Here is a 24,225-nt window from a genome sequence, read left to right on the forward strand (position 1 = left end):
ACATCGAGCAGAAGTTAGTGGCATTCTATTGCTGTGGAAACCGAATTAAAAGAGAACCAAGCTGGCAGGGCTGGACGTGACTCCCTGAATTAAAATTATGTCGAGGGTCGAGCACTTTCACCCCCCGGTAGCTTCATGACAGAGCCTCTTTGCGTTTCTGGGAGCTTTGTGTTGGAGTTCACTGAGCAAATCCGACTTCAGGGTGCTGCCCAGTGTGGGCTGGGGCAGGCGAGTGTGTCAGCCGTGCCAGGGCAGGCAGCTCGACTTCTCTGGGAAGTCACAGGCTGGCTCACTGCCTGGCTTGTCCCAGCTCATGTCTGCGGTTACGGAACAGCCCCGGTGCGTGTGTCCGTTTGTGCACGCTGTGAACCACACCTGAAAGTGCCAAAGCCGCCCTGGTGGCTGTCTTGCGGCTGCCGGGACGAGTCTGCGCCCACGGGGCGCCGGGCAGTGCCCCGCTGCGGGGCAAGTGCCATGTGCCCGCAGGGCTGGCAGAGGGTGCTGCCGGGGCGGGTGTGAGCCCCCGGAGCGCCGGGCAGTGCCCCGCTGCGGGGCAAGTGCCATGTGCCCGCAGGGCTGGCAGAGGGTGCTGCCGGGGCGGGTGTGAGCCCCCGGAGCGCCGGGCAGTGCCCCGCTGCGGGGCAAGTGTCATGGGCCGGCAGGGCTGGCAGAGGGTGCTGCCGGGGCGGGTGTGAGCCCCGGAGCGCCGGGCAGTGCCCCGCTGCGGGGCAAGTGCCATGTGCCCGCAGGGCTGGCAGAGGGTGCTGCCGGGGCGGGTGTGAGCCCCCGGAGCGCCGGGCAGTGCCCCGCTGCGGGACAAGTGTCATGTGCCCGCAGGGCTGGCAGAGGGTGCTGCCGGGGCGGGTGTGAGCCCCCGGAGCGCCGGGCAGTGCCCCGCTGCGGGGCAAGTGTCATGTGCCCGCAGGGCTGGCAGAGGGTGCTGCAGGGACAGCCGGCACCGGCCGCGCTGCCGCCTGCCGCCGCCCCACGCACGCACGGACGGACAGACACACAGACGGACACACAGGCACCGGCTCCTGAGGGGGGAGAAGATGCAGCTGGAAACCAACGCCTGCATCTGAGTGCAACAAGGACCAGCCTAGGAGACAAGGAGCTGCAGTTCAGACCCATCCTCGTCCTCCGCCCCTCAAAAGAAATAATCAATGAAAAGAGCACATATAAAGCCGAGGCAGAAGATCCCATCCCTGCTTTAATAATCCCCTTTGCAGACAGACAGGACTGAACCGGGGAGGAGAACTGCCCGGTTAGGACTGAGAGATGCCCTAGAGGCTGAGAGGGACGCAGAGACTAAACTTGATAAGGAGCAAGTCCTCGGATGGGGAAGACTCGCCAGCCTTCACCCGTGCGGTAGCAAAAGGGAGGCTACCCCCAGCCTCCCCTTCCCTTTTTTGCTCTCTCGCCAGGGCGCTGGGCACTGAACCCCCAGCCCCGCAGCTCAGCCCCAGCCCCTCCCCGTCAGCCGCAGCCCCACATCCAGCAGCGGCGACGGCGGGAGGGGACTGCTCAGCCACGGGCACCGGCGGGCTGGCGTTGGGCTTGTTTTCCGCTCCTGTCCCCCGGCGCTCGCTGCGTGAAGCCAGTCCCTCGGAGGTGGGGGAGAAGAGGCTTCCGTGACAGCGGAGGGAGGAGAGAAACGTAAGAAAATAAACCAAACGAAAATACACCGAGAGAGGAGCCAAGAAAGCACTTGCTTCTCATCATCGCTCAGGGAGAAAAGCCAACTCTGCTCTTCTTATGACCTTCTGCTTCAGGGAGCAAAGGGAAAGGAGGTCCTGGGGTAGCCCTGCTAACAAAGCAGGGCTCCCGCTGCCCGGACCCCATCGCCACCCCAGTTAGCAGCAGGCTGCGGGAGGGGCCAGTAGGGGGGTGGGGGACGGGACAGGGAAGGTTGCCAGGGGGAAGCCAGGCAAAGCCAAAACGGAGCTCCACCAAAAGCAAGGAGCAGCAATGAAAGTTTCGAAATAGCATCCCAACAACCGCAAAGGACCGGACAGGACACAGCTCTCCGCCTCGCACCAGCCCTCGATGGTGCGTTCCAGGGACTGCATCGGGGATGTGAATGTCTCGGGCCCGCTGCATGGAGAGGGATAAAGACACAGAAAACCCTTGCTATTTATTTATTTATTGGAAGCAATGGACGGGTGACACCCAGAAGGCATCTGAACCCTGAGAAGAAAAAAAACCCCAAACACCTCTGGAGAAGAAGAATGAGACAGCAGCCTTGATCCCCTCCACTGAGAGGAAGGTGAGCAGAAAGAGAGAAAGAAAATACAGAAAAGCCATGCCAGCACCAAACCTGTAGATTACTGCAACTCGGTTTTGCTTCACTGTGGACAGATATTTTACTGACAGCCATGCAGCATAAAGGCATTATGCTGATTGTGTTCTTGGAATATCTTATTCCTGGCCATGGGGAAGCAGGTAAGCAAAATAAATCAATATTGCCGTTGTGAAACAATCAATCCTAACTTTAGCACGGGAAAAGGGAACAGAATTCAGAGTTGTTTGCTAGAAAAAGATAAATACATAGAATGTCAACCTCTTTATTTTAGAATGGAGTTTTGTATGGAATCTGAGTTTGTCGATGTGTACAAATGCATCTCATTCCCTGCAATGCACTCTTTATAGCTCAGCCTCCTCCCAAAGACTTGTAATAGGATGCACAGTTTCATACATCCTTAAAAGAAAGAAGAGTATTATTTTTGTGAACAAAAGAAAACTAAGAGAGGAAGAATGAGGAAGGCAGATGGATAATCTGCTGGATAGTTGTTTTGAGGATGAAACACTGCCCTCCTAAGCAGGACAAGAGTGAAATGACAGCATCCTTGGGCAGCATCACCATAGAAATTGGAATTATTCTCTGTTAACTTCACATTGAATCATTAAAAGTCAGAGACAGTGTTTAGACATTACTATTTATCCAAGACAGCCTGTTCATTCAGAGTATTCCCTGACTTAATAGTTAACATACAGTGGACAAAATTAAGTTAGCATTAGAGATAAAATAGATTAGGAGAGAAAGAGATGCTGATGTCTGTATATTGAGGGTGTTCAAACAAGGATATATAGGAATGATAAAGCAGCAGTGGTATTTACACAGGGTCTTAGATATACCTGGATTATGATGGAGATAAATTCCTTAATGATTTCTTTTCTTCCTGGTGTGGTTTAATATATCTTTAAGTTTAAAGTGAGAGAATTACAAAGATCAGTTCAGAAAAAATAGAAGTAATCACTGACAAAATAACAAAACATTCTTGGTGACTTTTCCTTTGAGATACTGGCTTGGGATCTGTCTGTAGAGGAAAACATATCAGTGGTTTAAATTTCATCTGAGTGCTCAGAGTACTGGAACAGGAACAACACTCTTCGTGCAGTGATTTAAAAGTGATTGAGGTGTTCAGCTACCCTGAAACCTCCAGGAAAGTCAAGGTCAGATCAGGTGGCACCAGCTTAGTTGATTTTGATGAAATAGACATCAGATTTCCAAAGCTGCAAGAGAGATTTTCTTGAAAACTGAAAAGAGCTCTGAAATTCACAGTCCTGTCCTATTATTCACTGGCTCATCTGGGGTAAAGTCTGGCTACCACAGGGAATGAGTGGAGGGAAGAGAAGGTGCCTTAGTCCTCTTACTGTCTTCCCTTGGCATCCACTAGTTTCTCACTCTCCCTTTAGAATATTTATGTTGACACTCAGCACAGGAAGGTCTTGTAAAGTTGCTGAGACTGTTGTGGAATGCAGCCTGTGACAAACTAGCCTAAATTTGCCATGTGTCCAATTCCCAAACTGAAAATGATTCCTTCAAGGAGATGCAGCCCATAGGTGGCTACTCGAAAAGCAAATCTGGAGGTGTGGGGGAGAGTGGGTTCTGTGTGGAGCTAAAGACACTCAGAATAACAGTGTAGGACATAGTGAATAACAGCAAAATCACTGGATATTGAGGATGATGATGCTAAGAATCCAGTGCCAGTTTAAATAAATATACATTGGTTGGTCAAAAGATTGCACAAACAATTAGCTTGTGAAAGAATAAGGCTATCTGAGGGCTGGTGTTTATTTTTTTCCCCTTCCTTTTTTCTTTCTTGCTTCTTTTTAGAAGCACTTGAAATAACCTTGAATCTTTACAAGTCCTATTACAGGTAGGGTCAGCATTGCTCAGGCTGTTGTTAGTTCAGACAGTGTTTTCCAATCTGTCTAAAATTATTTGGAAGTCTCTGCCTTTTCCTGAGCAGAGAAGTGTGCAGGGAGGGATGGTTTTGACATCTTTTATTAGCCTGTGCAGTAAACTCTTTTTTCAGCCCTCTAGTTAGTCCTCCTGGTTGGAAGTGAAACAAGCTGAGGGGGCAGTTGTGTGATGAGTACATGGAGTATATTTGTGGGGAGTACAATATTTACCTTCTGCCATTTCTGTGCAAAGAAGACAACCAGGCTCATCAAGATTGGGTCCTTAGATCTTTAATTCTAATGCCAAGGGGGAAAATCCTTCGTGTTTGGGCTGAGGAAATGACTTAAGTTTTCAGTTGTGAGATGTGACACTTGGGTGATCCTTCCTCTAGTTTTATGCAGGTGGAGACACTATTCCCCTCAAGCAGACTTGTGCATATTGGAAGAGTTAAGGGGACTGACAATAGCTTGGGCTCTTGCTTCAGCCCCAGCCAGCCCTGAACCTCCCCAGAGGAGCAGCATCCCAGGAAACAGAACCTGGGCCACCTCGCCTCCCGAGGGCACCACTCTCAAAAAGGGGTCAAAAATGGCCTTGTCTAGTAAAATTTAGTCTCCTAGAGTTTAGTCTCCTCTGGTTTGGGGTTATTCAACTCATCATCAGCAAATGAAGCTGTAGCTGTTGGAGCCCACCATTGCTCCATAAGGGATGCAGACAGACAGGCTGCTACTGGCCACAATGGAAGCAAGCCCAGACTTGGTTGAGATCCTTCTGTCCATACTTTAGGACATGGAGGCAAGTGTGATTTCAGAACTTCATCTCAGGGTGTTTATGAAAGTTGACTCTTTAGCTACAGTTATCAAGGCTACTTTAGTGCAGAAACACACCAGGCTACTCATAATGGGATGAAGACTTGTGAAACTTACTTCATGTTGGCCCCAGACAAACCAAAGGTGTGTATAGTACATCTGTTGTAAACAGCCATTAAGGGGTAAAGTTGCAGGTCTGATTCATAAAATCTTGAGCAACTCACATCCTCAGGGTGGTTAGCTTTAGAAGAACGTTGACAAGGTTTTGGTTATTAGACAGGCAGGGAACAATTGAAACCCTCATTAGACACACACACACTGAAACTGCTCCATCAAAAACACAGCAGGAGCTGCTCAAAGGTTTTGGTGTTAACATGTTGCTCAGAACTGTAAAATCCTCTCTTCTGTGTCTGTAGTAGACTCGAATGTACAAAATCATAAATGTGCATGTGGAAAGGAAATAAACATTCCAGTTGAAACCACTCAGAACATATTAGGCATCTTTCCAGCCACAGCAGCATGTTTTGCCTCAGTTGCCATATGACCTTCTTTCTGTTGGGTAGGCAATGGAGGGTGGTGAAAAACCCAACTAAACGAAAAACTCAACCTGCTCTACAATGTTCCATTGCACTACAAGCCTCTGAAGTGAGAGATGTCTGTCTGAGATGGTGCCCCAGGAACATCACTAGTATCACTTGTCTTGAACTGTGTGGTTCCCTAATCACTGGCTAACATCGTTGTTATAACATGTGCCATTGACCTGCCACTTTGTGGCACAGCTCTGAGTCACCAGAAAACAAATGCATTAATCATACTGTGTATGGAGTCAAGCCAGCCTCCATGGAGGAAAAGCTAATCAACTTCACAATAGCATGCAATGCCCATGCACAATCAAACTGGTTAGTTCCTCATGAATTATTCAGCGAGTCCTCCTGGCAGTCAGGCTAAGTCGTTAGTTCGCCTGGCTGCTGTTTCTCTTCTGCAGTGGTTCTCCATCGCTGTCCAGATCCAACATTTCCTGTTGTTTCCACAGAATCAGTGTGTGATGAACAGGTTGCACTAACCTTGTGGTCCAGCAACATTGTTCAGCTACGCCAGGGGAAATTTAGGCTTGAGGTGAGGAGAAAGTTCTTCACTGAGAGAGTCATTGGACACTGGAATGGGCTGCCTGGGGAGGTGGTGGAGTCGCCGTCCCTGGAGCTGTTCAAGGCAGGATTGGACATGGCACTTGGTGCCATGGTCTAGCCTTGAGCTCTGTGGTTGGACTTGATGATCTATGAGGTCTCTTCCAGCCTTGGTGATACTGTGATACTGTGATTGTGCCAATTGATTTCTTTAATTGCAAAGCTTTTATCCACTGCAGATTTGGTTTTCCATTTTCTCCCCTTCTCTCAAACTCCATTCTGTTAACTTTCCTAATGACACAGCAACTTGGACAGGAACACTCTTTATTGATGTTGTTGCATTAGCAAGTAGAGCAGAGCAACCTTGAGACCATTTTTCAGAAGAACAAGCATATTTTTCTTCCTTTTCCAGGTTCAGATAAAAACAACTGAAAAAAAGTCAATACAAGACTAATAGCCCATTTGTGGCAAGTGTAAACCACAGCTATTCCCCTTAAAAAACATTTCCCTTTTCACTTCTCACATTCTTCTGTGCAAAGCTTCCCTTTTATAACTCCTTAAGTTTAGAACTCTCTCCCATGTCCTCTATGAAAGCTTTGTTGGTGTGATTCTGCAGAGAGATGGACTCTCTTTTAATTACATGCTATATTTATCCATGATTCAACAGCATTTGAAACATGGGCCTGTTCTTAATCAAAACTAAGCCTAGAGAAGAGGAGGCTCAGGGGTGACCTCATTGCTGTCTACAACTACCTGAAGGGAGGTTGTAGCCAGGTGGGGTTGGTCTCTTCTGCCAAGCAAGCAGCAACAGAACAAGGGGACACAGTCTCAAGTTGTGCCAGGGGAAGTATAGACTGGATGTTAGGAGGAAGTTCTTCCCAGAGAGAGTGATTGGCATTGGAATGGGCTGCCCAGGGAGGTGGTGGAGTCACCATCCCTGAAGGTGTTCAGGAAAAGCCTGGCTGAGGCACTTAGTGCCATGGTCTGGTTGATTGGCCAGGGCTGGGTGCTAGGTTGGACTGGATGATCTTGGAAGTCTCTTCCAACCTGGTTGATTCTATGATAATGTGACTCTTAGAGGTAATGCTTATTCAAGGATCAGTTTTAAGACCAGCCCCACTTAAATTCTCTGGTGGCAAAGGTGACAACTTTCTGCAGCACTGAGCAAAATCAGGTCATGTGCAAGCCACTTAAAACACAGAAACTGCAGTGGTTTTCCTGCTTCCAGGCATCTTCACCAAACGGTTTGGCTAGGAGAACAGTTTGATTTGGAGGCTTGGCTGATACAGCTGAAGGCTGTACAGCCATCCAGAGAGACCTGGACAGGCTGAGAGCTGGCACAGAGGAACCAGATGAAGTTCAAGAAGGACAAGTGCAGAGTCCTGCATCTGGGGAGGAATAATAAACTGCACCAGTACAGGCTGGGAGGTGATCTGCTGGAGAGCAGCCCTGTGGAGAGGGACCTGGGGGTCCTGGTGGATAGCAAGTTAACCATGGCACAGCAGTGTGCCCTTGTGGCCAAGAAGGCCAATGGGATCCTGAGGTGTATTAGGAGGAGTGTGTCCAGCAGATCAAGGGAGGTTCTCCTCCTCCTCTAGTCTGCCCTGCTGAGACCTCATGTTGAACACTGTGTTCAGTTTTGGGCTCCCCAGTTTAAGAGGGACAGGAAGCTGCTCGAGAGGGTCCAGAGGAGGGCTACGAGGATGATTAAGGGACAGGAGGTCATGGCTTATGAGGAGAGGCTGAGGGACCTGGGGCTGCTTAGTCTGGAGAAGAGAAGAGTGAGAGGGGATTTGATAAATGTTTTTAAGTATCTGAAGGCTGACCAGGAGCAGGGGGGACAGGCTCTGCTCACTGCTCCCCATGATAGGACAAAGAGCAATGGGTGTAAGTTGCAGCAAAAGAGGTTCCGCCTGAACACAAGGGGGAACTTCTTTACTGTAAGGGTCACAGAGCACTGGCACAGGCTCCCCAGAGAGACTGTGGAGCCTCCTTCTCTGGAGCCTTTCAAGGCCTGTCTGGATGTGTTCTTCTGTGATCTGTGTTAGATAGGATTGTCCTGCTCTGGCAGGGAGGTTGGACTGGATGATCTCCTTGGGTCCCTTCCAACCCCTAACATCCTGTGAGCTGTGATCCTGTGAGAATAAACCTAAATGCCATTTGCAAAGACATTCCTGAGGTGTGAAGTTGTAGCTCATTACATTTCTGCTGACCTGCAAGGTTAGATTCATCTTTATTTCAAGAATTCTGCCTCAGTGAAATTCACCCTCCAGAGCAGGCAAACATTTGAAATCTCAGATGCTCTCTTAAAACGAGGAAGCTCAGAATAACTGTTGTGAAAAGTGGAGTCCTTTCTGAGGACAAGAAGCTCCAAGCAATTGCAAGGAACCTCTCAGATAAAACCTCTGTTTCCCCTGTAAGCACAGCAGAAGTTCATAATCAGAAAGAAAATCAAAACGGTCAGCAAGCAGCAGGGGTGACAGTGTGAGGGCTTGGTGGAGGATCTCCAGTGGTGCTGAGAATCACCTGCTCAGTGGACTTTAAGGATCAAAGAACAGAACTGAGACAGCTAAACATCCTTATCTTCTCTCCTTCCCAGCTGGCTTCTGTAGCTTCTCCTCTCATGAAAATTCACCTCTGGGTGGCACAGGGAGTGGTGGTGGAACAGAGGAGGGGCAGCTTTCACTTCTTAGATCCAAGGACTACTTGGTGGATATGCAATGCAGGCATTGATGCCTTTTAATCTCTTCCAGTCACCTAGGAATTCACTGGGGTACAAAAAAAACCTCTTGGACAGCCCATTCCAGTCACTAGTGGAAGGCAGCCTCCAGCAGGAGGAAACCTACTGTGTTTTGTTTTGTTGGAGTTTTCGTTCCAGAGGCTGCTGCTTACAGGCAAACACACATTAAGCCCAAGTTCCTTTGAAGGTGGCTTCTACCTGTTTCTAAGAGTAGTCAAGAGTAATTTTTGATGATCTGTTTCCTTGTTATCTGAAGTTTAAGACACACATCTTGGGATTCACCCAATGGCACTCAATGGACATGCAGCAACTCCATTTGGTGGCCTAATCGTGGGAAGCAGAATGCATGAGGTGATTTCCAAAACAGTGCCCATCTCTGACCTTTTTCTTCTGGCCCATGCAGAAATATCACAAAGCAGCTAAGGACAGAAGTAGCCCAAGAGGCAAATCTGTGCACTCTGGATACATTTCTTCACCTTAAATATTCCTTCTGAAAATTAAGATGCTGATTTTATCCAACTATCTTTACAATTGGAGTATTTTTTTGTAATGAGGCTGAGTTAAAAAGTATTTTCTTTGACCTGATTTGATTTTAAAGCTAATTTTGACTGAGGGAAGGGTGAATACAAACCAAGAAGGGATTTTAAAACTTGACCTACAAAGTTGACCTAATAGCTGACCTTTGAACTGCTCCTAGATTACCCAGGTTTTATGGTCACCCTATGCTTCATTGGAAGGGTCATTTCCTGTAGGACTTACATCAAGTCATCTGACTTGTGACCTCTTGGATTAGATTTATAACCTTGCAAGGATATCCTTTAACTCCTTCTAGACTGCTGTGTTGCAAAGAGGGCAGAGTATGTTATTAGAAAAGCAGTTTCACCAGTATGGCAGGAGGGTTTTGGGACTGACCTTTAATTCCAGTGTCACAACACACTACTGATTTCCAAACCACAGCAAGAGTTTGTAGTTATCCCTACTTTTTCTTAATATGTGCACTGAAGATGCCAAAACCTCTTCAAACTTGGCAGAGAGAACATAGCCACCTACATTCACGTCAAGGTACTTAAAAGACAGACTTGATTTTTCAGCTCTGCTAAGTATCAACAACTCCAGCTGATCTCACCAGGGGCAGTAGTAACATCCCTCAGTGATGCCAGTAATGCATAACTCTAGAACTGGTGAACTATACACCTCCCTTGTGTGTTTGTATGTGCAACTCCAGCTGATCTCACCAGGAGCAGTAGTAACATCCCTCAGTGATGCCAGTAATGCATAACTCTAGAACTGTTGAACTACACACCTCCCTTACGTGTTTGCATGTGCAGTCAGTGCCTATCATTTGCTGGGGGAGGGGGGAATAATTTGTTTTCTTTGTGTGTCTACAGTGACTTTGCTTTCTGATAACAGTGTAAATAAATTCATTGAATAGACACAGAGAAAGTAAGCAAGCACAGGATTTCTATGGTTAAGCATGCAGCTTGATAGATCAACACAACTGCATTTTCAACAGAAAGCAGTGTGAGGCACCTTAAGCAGGAGCTTTCTGAGCCCCCAGTTCCTGAGTTAGGCACCAAAACCAAGGAGTAGATCTATTGAGAAACTCCCTTCAAACTTGGTGTAGAAAGATAAAGTAGCTTTCCTTAGAAGGAGCTATCTTCAGCATCAGTCCCCAGATGAGGTCTCCAAACATTTGCTTGGTTGCCTGTGTTACAGCCTGAGAACTATTTGAGCAATTCTACTTGGTTATGTTTCCTTTGACTGTCTTTCAGATCCCATGAGGCTACAAGTCCTTCGCTGTGATGGTCGTTCTTGCAACCCTCCAGTGGGAAACCTGGCCACAGGGAGGACACCAGTCACTCTCACCACGTGTGGCCAGAACAGTACAGAACTGTACTGCTTCTACCCCGAGCAGAATCTCCTCCATCAGGCCTCCCATGGCTGTGGGCAGCCTCACTGCACCAAATGCAATGCCAACCAGCCTGACAACTCCCATCTCCCTGCTGACATGACAGACGATTTCTTTGCAAACCCTGTCTCCTGGTGGCAGTCTGCCCAAGGGGTACACAGGGAAGAAATCAGATTGGACTTTGAAACAGAATTCTACCTGACCCATGTCATTGCTGTGTTCAAGTCACCTCGCCCAGCTGCAATGGTGTTGGAAAGATCCCAGGATTATGGTCAGACCTGGAGGCCCTACAAGTATTTCTCTGTCAACTGCACAGCGACTTTTGGACTTCAGGATGATCTCATTGAAGAGGGCTCCATGTGCACTTCCAGGTATTCAGATGCAATGCCCTGCACAAGAGGAGAGGTAAGCAAGAACTGAGGTTTGGACTGAGGGTAGTGTCAGACATGTGAAGACTGGCTGAAAGTGAGAGAGTATGTGCTCAGAGAGGGACTGTACATAAAACTAAAGACAGGGAGCCCATTCTAAAAGGTTGTGTGGGGTGAAAATAAAGAAGAGAAATTATATATCAATGAAACCTTATGGAACTGTTTTAACAAATGCCTTTTGAGAGTGGCACAGGATAGGATTAGCACAGCCTCACTTTATCCTCTGGTGGATAACAAGTTAGCCATGGCACAGCAGTGTGCCCTTGTGGCCAAGAAGGCCAATGGGATCTTGGGGTGTATTAGGAAGAGTGTGTCCAGCAGATCAAGGGAGGTACTCCTCCTCCTCCTCCTCCTCCTCTACTCTGCCCTGCTGAGACCTCGTCTTGAACACTGTGTTCAGTTTTGGGCTCCCCAGTTTAAGAGGGACAGGGATCTGCTGGAGAGGGTCCAGCAGAGGGCTACGAGGATGATTAGGGGACTGAAGGGCATGGCTTATGAGGAGAGGCTGAGGGACCTGGGGATGCTTAGTCTGGAGAAGAGAAGAGTGAGAGGGGATTTGATAAATGTTTATAAGTATCTGAAGGCTGCCAGGAGTGGGGGGACAGGCTCTGCTCATTTTCTCCCTGGGATAGGACAAGGAGCAATGGGTGTAAATTGCAGCAAAAGAGGTTCTGCATGAACACAAGGGGGAACTTCTTTACTGTAAGGGTCACAGAGCACTGCACAGGCTCCCCAGAGAGACTGTGGAGCCTCCTTCTCTGGAGACTTTCAAGGCCTGTCTGGATGTGTTCCTCTGTGATCTGTGTTAGATAGGATTGTCCTGCTCTGGTAGGGAGGTTGGACTGGATGATCTCCTTGGGTCCCTTCCAACCCCTAACATCCTGTGAGCTGTGATCCTGTGATTTTACATTGCAGATGCTGAGAACTGAAGTAGAAATCCAAGAAAATAGACATTGGGAAATGCATATTTGTAGAGCCTGATTCTGCATCCCGTTTTCCTACTTTAGAATGGTCTTTCATTCTGCTCCATGTATGAAGTCCTAGATAATTGGGTGGCTTTTAAATATATCTTTCCCTTAAGTTTAGTGTAACTTTTGTTGCTGGGGATGACTGTTTTGATTGCATCAAAACAAAGGCTCCAGGAATTAAACCCTTGAGAAACAGAAAGTGGAAGCGAGTGTCCAGGATTCCCTATCCAACAGTGGGAAAAGGCTCTCCCTTGGTATGGAAATTCTGTTGTGTAATTAAACACATAAAAAAGGCTTTCTTTTAAAATAAGTGTGCAACTGATCTGATAAATTGCCCTGACAACAATAGCAACAGTTGATTAGTAATGAGATATTTAGTTGAGCCATTGATTCCATTGATTTCCAATCTTGAAACAACTTAGGAAAGATAATAAATGCTATTGGTATTGTCTTATGGAGGAGACATGAAGGTGAAAAGGGAGATTATAAGACATAGTCCCAACTTTATAGTCACAACAGAGGCTGGAATGCTTTCACTTCCTTCCTTCTTCCTTAGAGAAGTTGCAACCCCCTTGGCTTTCCTGTCTGGAAGTGAACACGCAGGTTTGACAGTAATACTTTGCTGCAAATTAAGCTCAGATGTGAGGTGAATGGTCTAGATAGGCTTCAAAAACCACACCTGAAACAGCAGTAAGGAGAGATTGAGTTCATCTTTGTGCAACAGGCTGGGAAAAATCTCTGCATATTGCTCACCTGGTGAGCATCATTTGACTACTGAACTGCCTTTTTTCTGGGTAGTGATTCTGCTGGTCAGTTATCATGATGCACTTAAACACATCTGAATGTCTTCTGTAAAGAGATTGCAATTTGCCACGTCAATACAGAATTTAGGCAACTCATATAATCTTGTGTGCCTTCCAATCAACAATCTGGAAGCACTTTGCAAGATCCATTTAATGATCTTCAGCACATATGTATGGGTCCTGTTGCCATTTCACAGATGGGGAAAGAGCAGCACATAAAGGTGAAGTGTTTTGTAGCTAAATGGAACAATTCAGGTGGAGTAGGGAAGAGAATACAGGGTCTGAAGTGAATGCCATGGCCCTAAAGGCAAAGCAGCTCTTCGTTCTGCAGTACAGTATCCCCTGTTTGCCTGCACTGTGTTGGCTGTAGTGCTTACTTAACCTTAGGGAATATCATTAAGACCATGTGTTGCTGCTACAACAGATCTGGGAAGTGGATGGCAGAAAATCAAATAATAAAACATTCATCCAAAGCAAGCCTTTGTGATTACAAGTGTCAAAATGAGTCTGTCAGCTTGGGCAGCAGCTACACTGAAATGAATATGTCTGTGCTTAATCAATCTGCACTGTGGTAGTAGACATTAGAAAACAATAGTAATAGAATCATAGATTCAACCAGGCTGGAAGAGACCTCCAAGATCATCCAGTCCAACCTAGCACCCAGTCCTATCCAGTCAGCTAGACCATGGCACTAAGTGCCTCATCACAGTAATAGTAACAGTAATAGTAAGAACAGCCTTTATAGGTCATACTCTTGCAGATTCCAGAGAGAATCAGAATCAGCCAGTTTGGAAGAGACCTCCACATGAATCAAATACAGAGGTCACTTTCTCCACAGGATGGAGAACTGAAGCTTTAAAGCAACACACAGGAATCTGTATGGCAACTTAATAGGGACCAAGACAATACTGTTTCACAGCACATTAATCCAAAAGGATTCTGATATTCTAGACACACTTTACAAAGACCTCTGAATCAATCCATGAAATGCCACTATGGCAAGGGTGCAAAAGTACCGGGCTTCTCACATCAGCAATTTGACACAGCAGCTTCTTCTGTGAATTAAAATAGAGGAAGGCAGAGTGTAGTTGTTTACAAGCAACACCTGGTGACATCTGCCTGCTACTCTTACTACAAATTGCACAGGAGCTTTGCCCCTGCACATCAGAGCTGCAGTTGTACACCTTGTTTTAAAGATGTCATATATGTCACCAGATCATCTCTTCAAGCACTGACTCACCACTGACTTGAAAAGAACCTGATTGAAACCCTGCCTCTGCTTTTTGCAGCCTTCTCTGCTGTTTTTTTCGCTTCCAGTCTGACCCATCCAATTACTGATTGTGGCTAAGCCTTGAATTGCTGAGGTATTTATACCACAAGCTGACAACATCTTTGAAATGATCAAAACTGTTCCAACATAAGTGCTAATTAATGGTCTGAGATAAATGAGAGCTTCTCTCTATTGAGGGGGTTGAAGTTATTTCCACTGTGTGACAATCAGGTTTTTCCTGGGCGCTGTCCTATTCCCTTGGAGAAGAAACACAGATTCCTTTTCAACAGGGCACAAAAGGAATCAAATGAGGAGATGTCAGAATCAAATGAAGAGATGTCTAATTAAGATCACTCATGAAACAAGATTTCAGGTAGATGTGAAAGCAGGTGTGATAGAGCTGCATCTGTAAAATGAGATGCACCTCTCTGAGCCAGCACACTCTCCTGGTTCACCAAGACCACTGAAAGAGGATTTACCTGGGACCATGATAGGGAATTTGTAAGAAGAGAAACTTGTAGGAGACCAGAAAAGGAAGCAAAAGACATTTGGGTGAATGACAGTGTTACAACAGAACATAATGTATTGCTAAGTTAAAGTTTATTCCTTGTCTCTTACAGATTATCTCTTATCCTTCAACTCCAACAAGGTCACACATCTCCATTCCATCTCAGATAAGGTGGAGGTAGAAGGTGTCCTGCACTGAGGGAAAACCCTTTAGGAATGCAAGGAAATGACAGAATCATAAAATCATAGACTTCTTCCTGTTTCCTTCACAGTTTTCTTTTACTCCAGCTTTCACTAAATCCCTTAATTCTGTTCAGATCCTGAGTACCTCTGCAGCTAGAAGCAACCTATCTTAATTCTTGCACTGTTGATGACTTCTGGTCTAGAAGGCAGCATGATTTAGTCACTGTCAGTTGCCTGCACATCATTTGCTCCATATAAACCACTACAAACTCAGGACTTAATTGTCTACATCTAAAAATGCTTAGGGAAAACCCCACACTGGCACATCTTAAGTCCTGACTGCCATGTTAAGCAGCCTATGTTTTCTCTGTTGAATTCTGTCACTGTAAGAAATGATACATGTAATGGAAACAACTGCTGATCTTACTCTTTATCCTATTCCTAAGGGAAAAACATTCTTAATTATTGTTAAGGAAGAAGTTACAGAATCATAGAATGGTTTAGGTTGGAAGGGACTTCAAAGATCATCCAGTTCCAACCCTGCCTATGGCAGGAACACCTTCCACTAGAACAGGTCACTCAAGGCCTCATCCAACCTGGCCTTGAACACCTCTAGGGAGGGAGCATCCACACCCTCCCTCAGCAACCCACTCCACTGTTTCACCACTCTCACTGTAAAGAACCTCTTCCCAACATCCAGTTTGAATCTCCCCTCTTCCAGTTTAAACCCATTACCCCTTGTCCTGTCACTACAGGACCTTGTCAATAGTCCCTCCCCAGCCTTCCTGTAGCCTGCTTCAGATACTGGAAAGCCATTCCAAGGTCTCCTCAAAGCCTTCTCTTCTCCAGGCTGCACAGCCCCAACTCTCTTAGCCTGTCCTCAGAGCAGAGCTGCTGCAGCCCTTTCAGCATCTTTGTGGCCCTCCTCTGGACTCGCTCCAACAGTTCCATGTCCTTCTTGTGCTGGGGGCTCCAGAACTGCACACAGGACTCCAGGTGGGGTCTGAGGAGAGCCAAGGGGCAGAATCCCCTCCCTTGCCCTGCTGCCAACACTGCTCTTGCTGCAGCCCAGCATACAGTTGCTGTCTGGGCTGCACTCACACAGCAGGCTCATGTTGAGTTTTTCATCACCCCAGACCCCCAGGTCCTCTTCCTCAGGGCTGCTCTCAGCCATTCCCCACCCAGCCTGGATTTGTGCTTGGGATGGCTATGCTCACCAGCTTCAGTACACCAACCTCCAATGGAACATTATGAATGAAAATCAATCTCATCTTTTAGGGTTTATTATTCTACCTGCAGGCAATGTTTGCACAGAGCCTTGTGCATCAACTGAAGCCTCTTCTACCTCCTTACCCATCCATCTTTTTCTAATTAAAAAAAAACAAAAACAAAACACCATAGTTTATAGTCATGGGAGCTAAAATGAGCCTTCAGGTCAGCTAACATAAATCAAAACTCTGACCCAACCAAAAGGAGAAATTACCACAGCAATTGCATCAGACATTGCAGTCACATTAGCATGGCTTAAAGTTCAAGCATCATATGGGGGAAATGGGGCCCACAATACCTCAACCTTTCTCCTGACAGCACATGCACTCAAGGATGGGAGAGATTAGGAGCACGTTTTCAATAAGCTGGAATATCAGGAAATGAAAACAAATGTTCTCCTCTATCGAAGAAGATGTTTGCATGAAAGGAAGGCATTAGCACGCAAAGCAGGGTAGAACAGTGACCTGCTGATAACCACCAGATCCAAAAGGAGACCTTTCTTCTACTGGGTCTAGCTAGTGGGAGTTTTGAATCAAAGGCTGGTTCATTTATATGAGTGTCTGTGTGACAGATGACACCAACCAAGTGTGATATAATAAACCCATTACTGGAATTCACTGGGGGCTGGAAGAATTGTGTATGCCTGAAGTAAGTAATTGGTTTCTATGGTAACATGTTAAGTGTGCCTTGTGCAGAAGACCTGTTCATTCTCCGTTTTGATTCCTGTGGTGACCTCTTTAGGGACAGAAGTCCCCAGCAGTGCCTTTTGTCAAAGATAAGTGGCCTCACTTTGTAGCTAAAGGACTTTTAATCACTCTTTTAAACATACTCGGTGAATGCCAGATCAAGGCATGTTGTGATGGGAAGCAGTTCTGTCTGTTTCAAAAGAGGCCAGGTTGTTCAGACACAAGCCACAATCAAACTATGGAAGACTTTTTTCTCTGCACTGACACTGAAGACCTCTGCTATCATTCTCCAGCTCTAGGAACCTTCTGAGCAACAGTTATTGCAGAGGAAGACTACTTGCACACAGACACCAAAGCAGCCCGTGGACAGGACTCTGTGTCTCATGTGTGTGATTTTGTTCCAAGCACCTTGATTTTATGCTGTCTTTTCTCAGACTTTTATTGCATTCATGTCAAAGCTTTGGATTAAACAAAGGAGGATCCTCCCTGCACACATATACCTTACTTAGTGGCAACATCAGTAATTCAAGAGGTCAACACTGAGGCTTCTGTGGCTTCTTTAAGATCTGAGCTCCTACCAAAGTGGGGTCGTTAAAAAGAAATATGCTCAGCACATCACAAGGTTGAGTTCTTAGCAGCTAAGATGCAAGGGCAGGGTCCTGCACTGGGGTGAATTGTCCAACAGTCTTTGGTACTGGCATCTCAAAGTTGCCTGGTGCTCAGGTTACTCCAACTTGCAGCTGGAAAAGATTCCAGGTGGGATTAGTCACTAGTGAAGGTAAGTGCCTAAATGTTATGACTAGGGCTGTCTGTTCAGCGTTTCGTTTAACTCCAGCTGTAGCGGAGATAGAATGCAGAGGCAAGTTGAGAGGAAGCAGTTAACACCAGCAGTGTAAACAAGCAGATAGCACTGCCAGGCCCTGCTTCCCTGGAGGAAGAATTAAGGGGCTCAAGGATTTGTCTCTGAAGGGAATCTGAACTGACAAGACCAGTCCAGCATTCCCATCCCTGGCAAATGAACTTCAGGAGGGCACCAAGTGTCCTACTCTGACCTGGTTTGCAGTGAGTCATTTCAGAGACATTTGGAACTTGGTAAACCAGCCAGAAAGATCCAGTAGGTTGGGGGTTTTTTTGGGTTGCTTTGTTTCAGGCATTGCTTCTGCATTTCCTGAACATACAATTGTGGCAGCAGATATAAATTATTTTTCTTTCTCATCCTGTTTTATAAAACCTTAGTTGAGCTGCAGCCATGACCTCCTCCCCCCCAGTCTCAACTGTGAAAAATCCCTGTCTAGAGTGCTATGAATCTTAAGAGAGTTGTTGTCATTTTCAAATTTCAGGCAAAAGAACACTTAACTCCTTGCTCTATAGTTGTCCACACATCACTGGCACAGTGAGACTATACACTTATTCACATGAATGATTTCAGTCAAGGCCTGTAGATGTAAGTAGCTCCACTTAGAAGAAATGGATGCTCTCCCCTGAGAGTACAGCTTGGCTGAGACTGGTTGACAGTGATGGGTTGTTTCAGCTTCTCCTGACAATTCAGCAGGCAGAGTGAAATGAGTCACCTCGTTCTCAACTCAGTTCCCAGTTGGACCACCCGCATCACAGAACACCTCATGCCACCCTTTGCCATTTCAGAGCAGGTATCACTCCTCATAATGAAGAAAGAGCACTGCATGTAAAGTGGTGCAATGTAGAACGGAAGGAATTTTGTCCATCCCTTGTATACAGACTGCCAGGTGAAGGTTTTTGTGCCCAGTAGTCTAGATTTTGCAATCCAACTACATTGGCTGTCTTGACTAAAGATACTTCTCCCTGCAAACCTTGCCTTTACATCTAGGGTTGTTCAGCCTGGAGAAGAGGAGGCTCTATTTCTCTCTACAACTACCTCAAAGGAGGTTGTAGACAGGTGGGGCTTGGTCTCTTCTCCCAGGCAGTCAGTGACAGAACAAGAGGACACAGCCTCAAACTGCACCAGGGCAGGTTTAGTTAGGAGGAAGTTCTTCCCAGAGAGAGTGATTGGCATTGGACTGGGCTGCCCAGGGAGGTGGTGGAGTCACCCTCCCTGGAGGTGTTTAAAAGGAGATTGGATGAGGCATTAGTGCCATGGTTTAGTTAATTGGAAGGTGTTAGGTGGTAGGTTTGACTCGATCTCAAAGGTCTCCTCCAACCTGGTTAATTCTGTGATCTGAAGATAACCTGAACCTACAGAATACATTTTGCTTGAAGAAGGGAGAAGATTTGCCTGCCTCTAACATCAGTTTTGTAGACACTGGCAGCAATGTCTAAATATTAATATTTAGACTGGATTCCTGGAATAACCTCAAAGCAAATGCAGATTGATGGGACATTGACCCTTTCTGTTGTGGAAAACACAGAACGAATTTGAGATGCCACTGTCTTGGTAGTAGATGAGTGTACCCAGATCAGAGAAATGTAGAATATCAAATACACAACTATTTATTTAATAAACAATCATATTCCAAGTTTTGTTCTCTGGAAGAACAGAAAAGCAGTGGATCTTGATTAAAAAATGACTATTCCATGATTCATCAGGATGGGCCTTTCAATTGCTAAGCAAATACTAGACTTCTTTTTTCTGCTCTGAACAGTATATCAAAACAGGCAAAGGACTATTAGTAAAGTCCATTGTACCTCTACATGGAAGAACTCATTTTAGTCAAGGGGCTCTGTCAAATTAAACAGAGGATATTTGCCACTGGGCAGGAAAAGTTCTGAGGCAGTTGTTTAATGTTCCTTTAAGAACAAAATTAACTCACGTGAAAAATCTCTTAATGAAGAGGATTTAGGACTGATGAGAGTTTTTATTGCAGCTTCCTTCTGATGGGCCTAGTATAAGCACACAGACATTTCTGATCTCATTAACCTGATTGTGTGCAACATGATCAACTTAGCTTAAGGATGATTTGTATATCAAATTCTTGTTCTGCACAAGGATCTTCTTTTGTAGGAGGCCATGCGTTGGCTCTGCCCTCCATTTATGACTCATATTCCTTGACCTTAGGCTTTGTTGTGTTCACATCTTTACTGACTAATACTGGCTGGAAGATCAGGTAAAGAAAACAGAATTATCTGCATCAAGAATGGAGAAGCAAAACACATGGCAAGAAATCAAAAATCTGAGACACTGTCTCCAGAATGAAGACAACCTCCTGATGGGCAATAAAACATCACCCACTATGAACCTGTGCCAAATTGTGTATAGCAAAAGCAATGCTCTAACAGTGGTTATCTTTCTTGGCTTTGAACACCTAGAGCATTCTCCAAACCTCCTTGCTCTTAGAATAGTTAGGAGAGGACAGTGCAGTGATCATCTTTTTTAGGTGCAGCTGATTGACTTTTGAAAATAAGAATGACAAATATGCGCTTGATAGCAGATATGCAGATAAGCATGAATGTCCTACTCAGCATTCAGCTCCAGTGTTAGCTCCTGATTGGAAGAGAAACTCAGGATCCAGGATGTGTTTCCACAAAGGGCTGAGACCGTAGAGGCACTGAATAACCTCCACTTCCACTCAATTCAATGGAAGGGGAAAGATTCTTAGGGTATACCTTAGTGGACTTCATCGCCATCCAACTTCCTTCTATAGTTGTGCAGAAGCTGCTTTAATGGAAGCTGCAGAGTGCTGTTTAAGGAATTGACTGGGAGATTTCAAAGCAGCCTGTTACAGCAAAATAAAGAAGAGAGCTTGATATCACATAGAGATTGCAATAGATGTGAAACAGCAAAATAAAGAGCTTGATACCACATAGAGATTGCAATAGATGTGAAACAGCAAAATAAAGAAGAGAGCTTGATATCACATAGAGATTTCAATAGATGAGAAACAGCAAAATAAAGAAGAGAGCTTGATATCACATAGAGATTGCAATAGATGTGAAACAGCAAAATAAAGAAGAGAGCTTGATATCACATAGAGATTTCAATAGATGAGAAACAGCAAAATAAAGAAGAGAGCTTGATATCACATAGAGATTTCAATAGATGTGAAACAGCAAAATAAAGAAGAGAGCTTGATATCACATAGAGATTGCAATAGATGTGAAATAGCAAAATAAAGAACAGAGCTTGATATCACATAGAGATTGCAATAGATGTGAAACAGCAAAATAAAGAACAGAGCTTGATATCACATAGAGATTGCAATAGATGTGAAACAGCAAAATAGAGAGCTTGATATCACATAGAGATTGCAATAGATGTGAAACAGCTTTACAGCGAGTATCAGCAGAAGATCATCCGGAGCTTATCTCTTAATTGTATTGCTTATATCTTCCTTTTCATTACACTATCTTCATGCTCCTATATAAGCATGATGGGAAACTGAAATCTGCATGGTACCTCTGGGAAATGAAAAAATAATCATGTTTCTACCCTTCTGCAAAAGGCAGAAGTCAGACTGTATACAAGGATGTCTTTGCTTCATAGGCTTCAGAAACACAAGCCTGGTAAACCAAAGACAAGAGGAACAAAGAAGACAATGAGCAGATGGAGTGTTTCTTCCCACACCTTATGACTCTAAGAGTTCACTAATACTTAGAACCACTTCTAATCTCATCTTTAAAACATTTATGTAGAAATGGTTGAGATGGCCAAACTCTCACTTGTTGCTTGCAGTAACCTGACAAACACAGTGACACCTTTTGGGTTGAAGCAGGTGCTCTTTATTCCATGCGATTGCAAGCATAAGACCTGTGTAGACAAAGGATCCAGGACAGGACAGGATCCCAAACACCCCGTGGTGACTCCTTTTATCCCACCATACAAACAATGCATTAACGTGATCAAGGCGAGTACAGCCCAGTCTTTTATATACACCATGTCCTGTTTTTCTCCTGGGCCAAGTGTCCCACTATCTTTCCAGTCCTGTTCAATATCTTTATAGATGATCTGGACCAAGGGATTGAGTCCAGCATCAGTAAGTTTGTGGATGACACCAAGCTAGGAGCAGGTGTTGATCTGTTGGAAGGTAGGAGAGCCCTGCAGAGGGGCCTTGACAGGTTGGACGAGTGGGCAGAGGCCAATAGGATGAGACTGAACAAAGCCAAGTACAAGGTTCTATACTTTGGCCAAAACAACCCCAAGCAGTGTTACAGGCTGGGGACAGAGTGGCTGGAGAGCAGCCAGGCAGAAAGGGACCTGGGGTTACTGGTAGATAGTAGCTGAACATGAGCCAGCAGTGTGCCCAGGTGGCCAAGAGAGCCAATGGCATCCTGTCCTGGATCAGGAACAGTGTGGCCAGTAGGACAAGGGAGGTTATTCTTCCCCTGTACTCAGCACTGGTCAGGCCACACCTTGAGTACTGTGTCCAATTCTGGGCTCCCCAATTCAACAGAGATGTTGAGATACTGGAAGGTTTATGCATATATGAAATAATACTGGCAAAAAATATTTAAGTACAAAGTAAAACAGTGCAAAACCAAAGCTCTACTCAACCTCCTTATCTGTTTTGACTCTGCTGATACAAAATGTATTTGCTGAAGTCCTCAATATCTGATTTTTGCAAACTTTAGGAAGACTAATCCTTCAGTGGTTGTTGAATCCACAATGAACATATAACAATGCCATTCCCAAAAGACTGCTAGTGCTATGTCATTCAGATCAGATCTTTAACACTTAACAACTCTTGGGAAAGATAAGGACAACCAAATCCAACCTGACCACTGAGCTTTTTCCAGACAGAAATGTGTCATGAATTAATAATACAAGCAAACTCTTGTAGCTCAACTGGAATGGAATATTGTTTCTTCTTAAAAGGATGGTACAATCCCTGTGGGATATCCTAGCTATTAATATCTTTACTCACAAACAACAATCAGAGTTCTAAGGGGACATGGAAAATGCCAAAGCAACTCCCCTCCAGAGATGCAAGGCCAGAAATGAAAATATTTGCAACATAATAATCCCACAGGGAACTCAACCTTTTTCCAAGCTGTCATGCAAAGAAGCAAGCTTCATGTCAGCAAATGGCCATATGCTGAGGGAAGACTTCTCAACAGCTCTTCTTTTGCCTAAAGAACTCAGCATAGTCTGATATGGGGAGGTTGGATAACTGAGTGGAGATCCCCAAAAGTGAATCTCTCTCTTTAAACTTATCAGACTGTATGCAAGTTATCAGACTGCATGCAAGCTTATTTTAATAGCTTTCTAATTGTGCAGTACAATAGAGAAGATTTTCTTCACAGTTAACACAGCACAATGCAAGCCTAGTGTCATCAAGAAGTATAATGCCATAGAGAGCAAATTAATACTTGAGCTATTATCTAGTCTTTTCTTTCATAAAGGCCCAGTAAAAACTCTTCTTCTTCACCTCGTTCACTCTATCTCTCTGTCTCCTGTGACAAGATCCATAGCCCTTCACAAGTGGGATTTCTGGGGCACAGAGACAGAGGATGTTAGGAGGAAGTTCTTCCCAGAGAGAGTGATTGGCATTGGAATGGGCTGCTCAGGGAGGTGGTGGAGTTGCCCTCCCTGGAGGTGTTCAAGCAAAGCCTGGCTGAGGCACTTAGTGCCATGGTCTAGTTGATTGGATAGGGCTGGGTGACAAGTTGGACTGGATGAGCTTGGAGGTCTCTTCCAACCTGGTTGATTCTACTGTATGATTCTATGATATGATTTTATGTGTGTGTCTATACAAGACCAGGTGCCCAGGACTCAGGACTCTTAGACTCTGTCTATAAGGCAGAAAAAGCAAGGGTTAGTGGAAACTGGTTTCCACTAAAAAGATCAGACAACTCTGTAATAGAGAAACTGGACTGAGGAGACTTGGTCTTTGTCTTATGAATCCATCAACAAGAGGATTGCTGGCACCTTGACAAAACAGAGTGGGCCATTTGCTTATGGTTCCACTGACCCAGGGGAAGATCCACACTGGGGTGGAAAGGCTTGGGCTGTTTTGTCGTGGCGTCATTGGTCAGGGGAATGTAGGCACCTGGATCACAGAGCTTGGGCAATCTGCCCATAGCCCTATCAACCAAGGAAACAGAGGCAGCACCTCTGATCTCATGAAACGAGGCTGCTTGTAGCTTTGTAAGCAGCTGGCAGCATAAGTGAAGGAAATTCAAAGCAAAAAGAACAGCTCTAACCCCACAGAAAATGCTGTGAGCAGGTGGGAAATGTGCCACTGTCTTTGCCATGGTACTGTCAGATTTAGCTCTATGCAAAGCCTGGCAGCTGATTCTATTCATTTACAGGGTTTACCTCCTCGGGTGCTATCAACATACAACAGAACTGTCTTCCAGCATGTACCACAATCTCTTGTCTTCTTCTTGCAAGAAAAAATAGAAGCCAAACTATTTTATGTGCTGCAAGTATTTAA

At 45.4% G+C, this 24,225-nt stretch overlaps 1 protein-coding gene across 1 annotated transcript in view; it reads left to right on the plus strand.

The window, feature by feature from the left end:
• The first annotated feature begins 1,920 nt into the window (after positions 1-1,920).
• The window catches only part of LOC135182578 (netrin-4-like), a 60,549-nt gene continuing 38,244 nt past the window's right edge, over positions 1,921-24,225 (plus strand). The window contains exons 1-2 of the mRNA XM_064156836.1: positions 1,921-2,442; positions 10,629-11,170. Of these exons, the coding sequence (XP_064012906.1) occupies positions 2,376-2,442; positions 10,629-11,170 (609 nt within the window). The 5' untranslated portion in view covers positions 1,921-2,375. The remainder of the gene's footprint in view (positions 2,443-10,628; positions 11,171-24,225) is intronic.

Source organism: Pogoniulus pusillus, chromosome 16, assembly GCF_015220805.1.
Source record: "Pogoniulus pusillus isolate bPogPus1 chromosome 16, bPogPus1.pri, whole genome shotgun sequence".
Classification (NCBI taxonomy): Eukaryota; Metazoa; Chordata; class Aves; order Piciformes; family Lybiidae; genus Pogoniulus; species Pogoniulus pusillus.